The following is an 11,995-nucleotide window of genomic DNA, read 5'->3' as shown; positions in this document are numbered from 1 at the left end:
TCTTGGGTGGACACTCTCAATGTCATTAAGAACAATATACCATTCTGAGCCCATCTCAGGTTGTACAATTACGCACATGAGAACCCATAAAAAGATTTACGCAAAAAAAAAATAATTTCACAAAGTTATATAATTTCACCAGCAAAAGGCTGATGACACTGTCTGACTTGGCCTCTTCTTTGGAGATGCACTAACCCTGCTACCTTGATTGGTATTCAATTGTATTCTATTGGCAGACTTCAGTGAGGGGAAATGTGCACTACAATGAATTCCAAAGGACAATTTCATCTCTTCTCACTATTCCCACCTTCACACCACCACAGAAATTTACCTGGAAAACTGGCTTGGTGCTGTAGACCTGTGGGCTGGGATCCTGGATGGTGTATGAATGCCGCCGCTTCTCCATGCCATTTTCTGGTAACAACAGTGTAGGCTTGGCTTGCAGCTGACTCTGAGGCAGGTGGTAGGGCTGAAGCTTTGCACAGGGCACATAGCCTCGGCTTCCTGCATGACAGATAACAATAGAAAGATGATCATTTCACTGGAGCACCAATCACCTCACCCCAGTCCAAGAGTAGAGGGAGTGGGTCGGATCATGTGAACGGGGAGTGAGGTTTATCTACAGAGACAATACAATTTTGTGACCAGGAATTAAATGTAACCCACTAAGGGATGCATTAGAAGTTTGAACATTTCACAAAAGAGATATATTGATCCTACTGTAAGAGCGTAGACAGAATTTTAGACTAAGGGCCTGATTTAGATCTCGGCAGACGGGTTACTCCATCACAACAATGACCGATATCCCGTCCACCGAAATATAAATCCCATAAGAAATAATGGGATTTTTATTTCAGCGGACGGTATATCCGTCACAGTTGTGATGGAGTGACCCATCCACCAATATCTAAATCAGACCCTAAGTAGATACAATAATATTGTTTTATGGTGCACTTAATACTGTTTCTAATCACTGTAAATAACAGATGTTACCTTTAACTAATTTATAGCACTCTAGTTTTTGCCAGAAGAAGGAGGAAAGGCTGGGTCTGGCTTTTTGGTTTCAAATTGGTGATCACCTGATCACTGAATTTGTCATCAGTGAGATCTCAACTCACTGAGCCATCTTTACAGCTAACTAGTGTTGTATGTTATTTCATTAAGTCAGGGACAGTTACAGTCTAACACCTTGTGTGGGCTGGGGCGGATGTGCCCAAGATAGGACAGCGCTTTCTCCCCATACTTCTTTAAGCAAATGATGCAGTTCTGATTGCGCGAGAGCCAAATGGTCTCCAGAAGCTATTAAATTACATTATGGAGTATATGTTGGGCCTGGATTTCAAAGTTAATCAGGCAATGTTCGAGAGCGCCCCCAAAGCAGTGCGAAGATATACGGACATAGCACTGCTGTTAGCAACGAGAGATGCTATACACTGGGGCAGTAAGCGAATCCTTGACAGAAAGGCTTGGATCAAGAACCTGATGTACTGTGACACAAACAGCGAGCTCTACGCCAGCCTGCAACTGGCTACATCCAAACCCTGGGACATCTGACAGCCACTAAGAGCATATTGATCAACAATTGACAATGAGAGGGAGGACCGGGAGGCACAGGGATCACCAGCGCAACACTAATAATATAGATGTTGTACATGTATCATAAACATGTTTGACCGGCATAGGATAGGCAAGGTGCAAATGATTTATGTAAACAGGCTGCATGGGTTAAAAAATACTATACAATTGATATTGAAACTCAATGGAATGCATGCATAACACCGAGATGTGGAAATATGTTGGTAAAGAATTATGTTATACTGTGATATTTGGAAAGGCAAAAAAAACTGAAAAATAAAGTTGAACAAAAAAAAAAAAGTTAATCAGGCAAATTCTCATACATGAAATGTGGGCCGTTCCACACAAAAACAAAGCGCAAGAGAATAATAGGGGGTGGGGGGGGGGGGGGGGATTGGGGTCTTCACTTAAAAAGACATATAATTTTTGTTATTTAGGAATAACTTTTAGATCTACTCTAAGATGGAAGGCACATATTCATCGAAAGCCTTACAAATGGGCAGAAATAGGAAAGCTATTTTCTGTTTTTCAAGGACTCTAAATCAGAAACCCCTGCCTGAGATGATTTCCTTGTTTAGATCAAAATGCTTCTCGGTTGCTGTCTATGGGGCTGGAGTGTTGGAGTTCCAAAACGCGGATTAACTGCAACAAATTGAAAATGGTTTTACCCATAGATTGCTGGTAGATTAAAACAAACACTGCAATTTTTTTTTGCTATGAGCAACTGGGCATCCTGTTTATGGGGGACCAGATCAAAACCACCCCAGTCTTGTTGTGGATCAAATGCTGGCTGAATCCTGAGGCTGAGTTGGTACTCACCTCGTTGCACAAGCTACCTTGGCTGATGCCCGGTGGAGCCGCCATATGCGGCTAAAGAGGAGTCTGGCCCTGGTTTCACCCCCTCGGCCGTCACCTACCCAGCCGGACATCTGACATTGTTTTCCTCGTTTTCCCGGTTGTGTATTCCTTTCCCTCCCACTCCTCCTCCCCCTGTGACTCTTGGATTTAATTGATGTAACTATGTAACCTGTAACTCGCTGTAACTCATGTAAAGCGCTCTGATACCTCGGGTCTAGCCAGCGCTATTTAAAACTTTTCAAATAAGTAAATAAAGAAAGTGTATCTCTGACTCTGGTTGTGTTATTGGTTTAATGTTATCCATAAGGTCGTTTGATCGATTAACTAATTGAAGTGACATGGTGGAGTGAAGCCATACCAGATGTATATATGTAATTAATATGTACACGTAAAGTATGTTTATACTGTATTGCACCCAGGAAAAACTGTTATGCTGATTTTTTTTAACTGTATGAGAAGCCTGGGTTATGATATCTGTTGTTGACAAGGTAGAACGGATGACAGTTATGTCTTCATGTCATTGCGATGCTATGTTAAGCACTCTACCTCGTAAACTGCCCACTGGTTCTATATGAAAATACATATGCTTGCAAACTGTACTATTCAATGTAAACAATTCAAAAGACAGATCAAATAAAAACAAAGAGTGTATCTCTGACTGCTTAGCCTTACAATATGTTAACAAAATCCCGTGGTTAGTGTATATTAAATCTGTTTTTCTGAGATTGGGCTTTACTGATATGTTCACACATCATGGGACATTAGGGCTGATGCAAAGGCCAGTGTGAAATCACAACATGAATAGTTTTGTAGGGAGGAAAGATTACGGAGCGTCTTCAAAAGGAAGTCTGTTTAGTTGTATGCCCATATATCAACGGGCATTATTATCGAAACTTGCTTGATCTGGTTTGATAATATGTTTCACCGCTGGTTGTTAACATGTTTTAGACTAAATCTTATTCATGCTAAATGTGCTTTCCCAACACCATGTACATGGAATTATAAATCACTACCTTGTCATTGTAACATTGTTTTATCACAGGACACGTCACTTTACCTTATTTTATCCTTTATACTCGGGTCCTAGAGTGGTCTGGACTTCCTAGTACCAGTACTGCGTCAGGCAGGAATTACGTTTTATTTGTCTGCAATGGCGTACCCACAACATTTGTCTCAATAGACGTGCCAAGCAATCCCACATTTTATTAAGAGTGCGCTAAATAGTACAAGACTCTGTGAGCTGCTACTTTTTAACTGGCTGTAAATTGCATTTTATGTAATTACTCACTGTATTATTTCTGAGTATTATTGTAAGTTACTAATGAATGCTAATGTTTTTGGCCTTTTGAGATAAATATTTTAAAATGACTCTTAAATCGTTTAATAGTTTATCATTTTTTTAAATATATGTTTTATGCTTTTATCGCAAGTATGCCAAATAAGGTTGATCTTGACTTAATAGCCCAACTTTCATTCCCTGCCAACAATCTCCCGTGTATCCATTAACATATGGTTAGATCCTAATCATAGTTAAATAAAAAGTCTGCTGCGGGTCTGTCCCTGGAAAATGTCAGTGATGGTGTATTTTCTATAAGAGCTTGTTTGGATGTCCTCACATAACTGTGGGGAAGAGGCCTAAGGTCAAACAGACTGGGCAAGGAAAACAAAGTTTGCAATGGGCGACTGCTTGTTTCAAGGTCTGTAACTTTCCATTATGACACGTTTAAGGGAGTGCCTGTTTCTATGTGGGTAATATACAATTTTTTTGCGTTCCAGTCTAGTTTTCTTTATTGCCAATATCACTACAAGCGATAGCCTGATTTTAAGTAATTACAATCTGCAAAATCAGGGAGCAAGATAATGCACTTCATAAATAATTAACAAAGACTATACATTTTTGTCCCTGGGAAAGCTGGTATTTAAACCCACGTCTTCGGGTTCCATTGGTTTCACCTTGCCTGCTACACCACAACCAGGGAGGGAGTGGTTCTGAAAGTGGGGCACAGCGGAAATGCCCCCAATAAGGAAATGGGGGAGGTATCCACAGTCTTTACTACCAACCTATGGTTTCAAAGTGGTGAAGCCAGAATTAGATGTAAATCTCTTGACAGCCAGGTCTAAATCCTAAACATTGGGCTGTATTTAGTGTTGGGGATTGGGCAGAGGTGTCTGACCCACAACAGTATGTTCTTGTATTTTTTTTGTTATAGAATTCACTAACTGAGCCTTTTTAGGAGGGAATTGGAAATTGTGAAGCCTTTTCTATGGCTCGTAGAGCAGTAGCCTTGTAGTTGGCAGCATCCATGGTGGCTCCTAATGTTGGATGTCCCAAAACGATTTAAATTCCATTTAGATAACCAAGGTACTCCTACTTTGTACTCACCATGCATAGAGATCGTGGTAAGGGAATGAAACTAAGATATTATTATGACAGACTCATCACATCTGATAACGTCAATGTCTGCTCAGATCTATGTCTTTTCAAGCAACTATGACCTAATTATAGAGAAGGTTGGTATGGAATAAAACCCCAGTACTGTGCTTTGTGGTTCATAGTCCACTAAGCACATTTTCTTCTGTTCATCACTCACCACTAGTACCAATATTGGCCTTAGTCACTCCCCATATTGTACTTTTTGGCCCCTGAGAAAATGTTTATGAGCATCTATGATTTAGACTATATTTAATGAGGTGACCTGTCCAAATACTGGATGTCCTGTCTCTTAAATGGAACAAGAAGACTAAATGTGTCTTTGAGAGGGAAATCAGGGAGGCTTGTTTCTATTACAGAGAATAGCAAACATAGGATTTTGTCCTTGAGTGCAGTTCTCTTTCCAGCCCTTTGTCCTACAATATTCAAAAGTTTAAATATTATGCTTGAAACGTTAAAGATTTTCAAAATATATCAGTTTGCCATGGACTTCCAGAGAGTGAAGCCTGCTGAGCTGTTTACATTCCACTCACATAATGGGGCGTAGGAGACCAGCGATCATCCATTGTGCTTTCACACGCACAACAGAAGCTTCTCTATCCGCCACATCATGCGGCGCAAGTGGGATGTAAATAAAACATGCGCCAGCATCTCTGAGTAATTTTGAAAGGTACTTAAAGCGACAGTTTCACTACCATCCAGGGGAGTCAAAAGAACTGATAATGCCTCTTTACATCCATTAGGATAAAATGCCTTTAATGGGGAGAAACAACGGCAAAGAGTGTAACTAAGTAAATCAGGAAGCAGTAATGTTCTACATAGCTCCTGACTTTAATACAAGATCGAAAGGTAATGCTGATATAGTACTACCAACAAACCCCTGCTTGCCCTCATTATACATTGCAAACAAAGACAAAATGCCTCCTGCGTACCTCACACTGAGGAGCACTGAGAGAAGCCTTTGGTTTGAGATATTGTCTGACTGGGATGTTGGAATTATCTTTAGCTGTGCAGATTTGCAGTGGATCCATCACAACACAACTTCGCCCTACCTTTAATAACTGTTGTATGGATGCTTGCACAATGCTGTGCACTTTTACACTGGGTCAATATGGCTTTATGTTGAGTAGATCGGTGGAATGCTTTGTGTGGCTCTGAGGTTCTCAATGGTGACCTAGGCTCTGGGTGTTTAGCGGTTAACTTCAGAGTGGCTGACTAGAATCTGAAATTTAGGCTAGTTTCTGGTTGATAGGGAAGCTTCTTAAGGGTGAGTTGGGTTCTTAAGAGTGAGCTCTGTTATGTATGGTGTGGTCATACCTAAAGGGTGTGCTATGCCCTGGATGGTCGGAAGGGTGTCAACCATAAGGTGAGCCTAGAACAGTGGCAGCTCCTCCGATAAGGCAGAGGGGCATTGCCCCACTGCTCAGCGAGCAGTGCAAAAAAAGAAAAAGAGAATGTTAATATCAAGAGTTAGTAATATTTTCATTTTTTCTTTGTGGAACTCAGAGCCAGGTCGGGCAGGGGTAGGCTGGGTTCACCGCCGTCAGAGCACAATGAGAAGTGGTTTGCACTCCCTAAAGGGCCGACTAAACCAGCATGCGCACTTAGCATGTTCTCCACCTGGGCTGTATTGCACAGCCCTTGGAGAACATGCCCAGAGGCTCCCAGGTACTGCCTGAGCGGCCAAACCAATCACCACGCTGCTGATGCAGCATTATGATTGGCTGGGAGAGGCACAGAGCCTGATTGCTTCTGGTTCTAAAGATGGAGGAGATGCAGCGGTGGCTGCGACGGCGACAGGTAAGTTTATTTTTTATTATTTTGTCATCCCCCTGCCCCACCACCCCCATTCTGAGGCAGCCACCACTGGGCTAGAATCTGATCAAAAGGTAATTTCAGTGAACTGTTGCTGCGAATCTCACCTCCGGCATCCACCAGCCAACGCTGTTTGTTTCCTTTAGTGTCCATGTCCTGCAAGAGCGCCACAATGTGTCCTCGTTGCAGAGTCAGGTCCAGTTCCTTGCTGCCACTGATGTTCCCAGTCACGTGATATATTTTGTCCGGGCCATGCTTCTTCACCAAGGAGAGTACTAATTTCTCTGTTTTGGGGCTTAATGATTGCTGAAAACCGGGAACAGGACACAGCATCAGTTACAATTTACAGGAATAGGCACAAAAGAAATGACTACAACAGTGACCTTTACCACAATAGCATTTTATGCACTTTACACGTCAAAACAGCTTGAGTTATTGCTTTTAAAAGAAAAATGAGTACTAAAGATCCACTACTGTAGCTCCCATTTAAGGTAATGAAGCAAGTGTAGAACCAAAGACAGATGTGCATATTATCAAGGGCAGTATTACCGCTTTAGTGGTACTTTTTGCCGCTAAAGCGGCGATATTCTTATCGCCCTATTAACAAGGCGGGCTAACATGCATCAGCGCATGTTAGCAGCCGAATTTATACATCGCTAATCAGATGCAAAGTAGGCGTTCCTTACAATAACTCCATTGAATAACGTCGCAAACACAGCTTCGCTGTATTATCAACGCTTCCCCAGACCCGCCAAGCGAAGAGAAAAGGCGTGCTAAGCCCCCATTATCGCATTATCCTAACACCTGAATAAAACCTGACTTAGCATTAATGCCTATGGGAGGTGGATTGTTTGGTTAAGTACACACTCCCCTATTACCAACCTTTTAATTAGAGCTGTGAAATAATCTCTGGATTTCACACACTAATTATCATTATCGCAGTCTATCGCTGGATTTCTTACCTCCTTTGAGATAAGCGTTGATAATAACACGCTAACTCGGCGATGAAATCCAGCGATAGAAAAAAATGCGCTAAGCACGCTCACTGATATTTATCGCAGTTTGTTGATAATATGCTCCAGAGTGTGTTGTGAGTATGTCGTTTGAACAGAATTGCAATAGGGCATGCACAGATATCTTTCTATTTACCATCAGTTTCTAAGTATCTTCGCAGCCCATCTGAAATTTACAAAGGGAGGAAAAACTGGGCTCATTTGAAATTTAGGAATCTCTGAAATGGACTGTCAGAGATTTTTCCCAGCAAGAAGTAACCAGTGCTTGAAATCTGAAAATCTCTACCTCCTATTCCTGGATGACCTATTGTGCACTCAAAGGAGTGAATGGTGACCTCAGTCTGGACTGAAAGAGGAGAGTCTGGGAGGGACAGACGGAGCAAGGGGGTTATTTATTGTTTGGCAGAGCAGGAGCGCTGCCAAAAATTTAGAGACGGTGCAGCTTTGCCTTAAAATGGCGACTCTCCTCCTCGCCATAAATTGGCAGTGGACCCAGCCCACTGTAAATCAGCAGCTTTCACACCAGCCACAGTTGCAGTATCCCTGCTGCATGAAGAGTTAGGAAAAGTGCTGAGTTTCCAATGATGGAGCTGCAGATGGCTCTGCCATTGGATAGCTCTGTGCTGACAGCCCATCCACTACTGGGACTCAGATCATACTGAAAACATCTCTTAGCTTTTTTATGGCGTGGCAACGATTACAAGATTTGCGAGCGAGGGTAAAGAAATCACTCAATGATCCTCACATTTTAGGGAGAAAACTCCCTGTGCATCCGGGTCATTGATTTTTTTGTTTTGAAGAAGAACCTCTTGCTTTAGAAGTTTATTCTTAAAAAACCCAAAAGGGATTTGCCAAGCGAGCATACCAAATATAGAACTGGCTCTTCAAAACGTTCCTGACGTCAATAGAGCAACAGCCGTGGCGGCTCCTTTGAAAACAGAGAGATCCCCGCCAGCGAGCAAATGGACCTCTAAGTATGAGGGGCGATGTTCTTCCGAGATGGCATAGGCGATGGTCTGTGCTGACCTGATGGACCTCACAGCATTTTAAGTAATCACCAATGTTCTGTATCTGATGTCCTGCCAATCAGTGGTCACCTCACCACCCTTGTGACCTAAGTTCTGATTTCTCACCAACCACACTTGTCATCTGGAAGGGATGCAAAGATGGGATCATTACCCTCACAATCTCTGCATTACCAACCAGCGGATGCGGAGGGTAAAAGAGATTTTGACTGCTGTCAGCATCAGAACTCTCAATTTGAAACTAAACAGTGTTGCGGAAACATCATGGAGCTCATACATCCAACAGGACTGGTAACTGCTGTTACCGGACTCATCAGAATTAAGAGGCGACTTGTAATGAAGGCTGTAGACTGATTCCATGAATGCCTGTACCAGTCTAAGCTGTAGGCGGTCTGATATCATCCTCAACAATTGACTATGGGTGGATGTCCTTACATTTTAAGGGATCAAGCAGATCATGCACAATGATGGCATGAATCCATTGCAAATCCAGGACAACTCCTGCCATCTACATATAGTCAGGCATAAGTAGGCAGAATCACAAATGAATCAACACAAAAGTCAAGGGCCCTATCTCCCATACCTCTTCCTCCCATTGCACGCTGGAGTGGAGTCACCAAATACAAGGTAAGAGCACCACATTGGTGTCTCAAGCAGTACATCAAAATTGCTTCCCATGTAGGCTTTGCTACAGTTATTGCGCTCTTCCACCCAAGCACTCCCCCTCTGTGTAGCATTTACTAACTTCAGACCCATGTCAGGGGTAGCAAGCACTGTATAAATGCAAAATATATTACATTAGAACACTGTGTACCGCGGGAGACAACATGTGTCTGTCTATCACATTATGTAATATTCAATTTACAAAAACTAGTCTGCATGATAAATGACATTATTGAAAGGGCACGCCCTCTAACATGCCTGTACCCAAGCTGTTTGATATCTGGACCCTCCCCCTCAAGGAAATACCACAAAGCTCTATAGATAAAAAGTCTCCTTTCGGCTGGGCATAGCAAGGATTCGGAGATGCAGGGCTGCGTACGTGACTTCATCTGTACTTGGTAAGAATGAGGACCACATGATAAGAAGATAAGGTAGAAAATAGTGGGAGTGAGCTCTCTGCAACCCTTGTGCCGACGTCTGACTCACCTTGAAGGATCATATGTACCTGTGAGTCCCTCTGAGGTGCATTTGGCAACTGGCCCGCCGAGGGGTTTGCGGTATAACTCTGTCTTTCGAGGTTTGCCTCGAACTCTAGCTTTGTGAGGGAGTTTAATGCTATCTATGGACCGCTCTGAATTTTTCAGATACTAAAATGTTCTTCCTTGCTGTGCTGGAAACATTAATATCTTTGCAGTGTTACCTATAGAGAGAGGTATGAAGTTTGAGCAATTCAAGTTTAACTTCACCAGCAGGAGTACCAGCTTTCCCAGCATTCTTTTTTTTTATTTATTTTTTTTTTTTTTTATTTTCCTTTATTACAACAATTGATTATGAGCATTACCTATAACACAAGCCTTAAATATTGACAAATAAATTATACAATACATTTTTGGCCAAACACAGAGTACACAATTATATAAATCTACTAAAGTTGAAAAACAGAGTCTAAGATCGACAAAGAAAGAGCCAATAAAACAAAACACTCAACATCAAAATCGAAAGTAAAGGCGACTACCTACCACTACCCCTAGCTATTCCTTCTTTGGCTCTCTTTCCATTTACATAATGGCTCCCAAATTCTTCTCCCCAACCGTCTTCCACTCCTCCCCTTCCGGGCAAAAATTTTTTCCTCTATATTATATGCATATAGAGTATTTGCCAGCCAGCATTGCATTTTCGGAGGGTTTTTATCTAGCCATGCCCTAGCTATTGTTAGTCTATAGACAGCCATTACTACAAAAAGGAATTCAGCATATTGAGTCTGCACGCCATCACTCACCCCTAACATAATCAAATCTGGCGTAAGTGTTATCGCAATATCCAATGAGTTTGCCAAAAACCCCTCAATTTCCCTAATCAAAGTTCTTAGTTGTGGGCATAAAGCAAAAATGTGTATACTATCTGCTTCCACTTCATTACATCTGGGACAGTTGATTCCTTGATTCCCACCCCATTTAGCAATCTTTGCCGGAGTAAAATACAGAGAGTACAATGTTTTATAATGCTGCGATTGCAGCGGGGCAGAGCATAATATCGTAGATCCGAGTTTCAAAGAATCATAAAAAAGTCTAGGATCAATACCCAATTTATCTTCCCATTTTTTACTAAATTTAACTAAATCATCCTGCTTGTCCTTCACCAATGCTGCATAAAAAGATTTAATAGTGCAATCTCCCGACAATTTTATTTTCTCCATTATATCGACTTTATTAAAACCTGCCGGTCCCCCGACTTTATTATTGAGAAAGCTTCTAACCTGTAAATATTTGAAGAATCCCCTATTATCTAAACCGTATTTTCCTCTCAGCTCTGAAAATTGCATAAAGCCATCTTGTGCATAAAAGTCTCCAATTTGTATAACCCCCTTTAGTGCCCACTCTGCCATAGTATAGTCTCCGAAAATTTCCTTGGGGAGTAACCTATTGTTGTTTAATAAGACATATCTGTTGTATCTCCCAAGTTTTACCCTCTTCAAAAATGCATTCCATGTCGTGACAGCTGCTTTGACAGTTTTAAACTTAGTCCTCTTAAAATAGCTGTAATCAATACACTTTAAAAAACAGTTCTCTGCATTTACCCCTAGGGTGACAGCATACACATCTGTAGACATTTTCTGCATTCTATCATCGTCAGGGCTTCCACCAATAAGACCTTGAATATATTGCAGCACACAGGCCATATAATATAACCGAAAATCCGGTGCCCCCCACCCCCCATTTTCTCTAGGGAGTGTCATGTACCTATAAGCTCTCCGGGTTTTACCTTGGGCCCAAATAAACCTATTACATATAGCCTCTATGCAATTAAACCAGCTGGCTTCAATCAACAATGGTACAGCCCTAAATACATACAAAAATTTTGGTAAAATCATCATTTTGATGATATTTGTACAGCCAACTAGCGACAGGTGCAAATTATTCATTCTATCTAAATCTTTTTTCATTTGAGTTATCAAGGGATCCATATTATTTTCCACAATTTTACTTATTTCTGCCGTCATTTGCACCCCTAGATAAGTTGCCATATTTGTCACTCTTCCATCATTACACCTTACCCACTGGTTTTTAACTATCTGCGTCTTAGTTGTGTTCAAGCTATACCCAGAGAACTGGCCA

General features: G+C 41.6%; 1 protein-coding gene across 1 annotated transcript in view; it reads right to left on the bottom strand.

Annotated features, from left to right (window-relative positions):
• Positions 1–331: 331 nt before the first annotated feature.
• Positions 332–11,995, bottom strand: part of LOC147662569 (rho guanine nucleotide exchange factor 37-like) — a gene marked incomplete at its 3' end in the record, with an annotated part of 240,177 nt that continues 228,513 nt past the window's right edge. Inside the window, exons 11-12 of the mRNA XM_086951077.1 lie at positions 6,787–6,985; positions 332–504 (exon numbers count right to left, since the gene is read on the bottom strand). Of these exons, the coding sequence (XP_086807203.1) occupies positions 332–504; positions 6,787–6,985 (372 nt within the window). The remainder of the gene's footprint in view (positions 505–6,786; positions 6,986–11,995) is intronic.

Source organism: Lissotriton vulgaris, unplaced genomic scaffold (genome assembly GCF_964263255.1).
Source record: "Lissotriton vulgaris unplaced genomic scaffold, aLisVul1.2 SCAFFOLD_2481, whole genome shotgun sequence".
Lineage (NCBI taxonomy): Eukaryota > Metazoa > Chordata > Amphibia > Caudata > Salamandridae > Lissotriton > Lissotriton vulgaris.
Note: the sequence above shows the minus strand (reverse complement) of the source record. Positions and strands in the feature narration are given on the sequence as shown.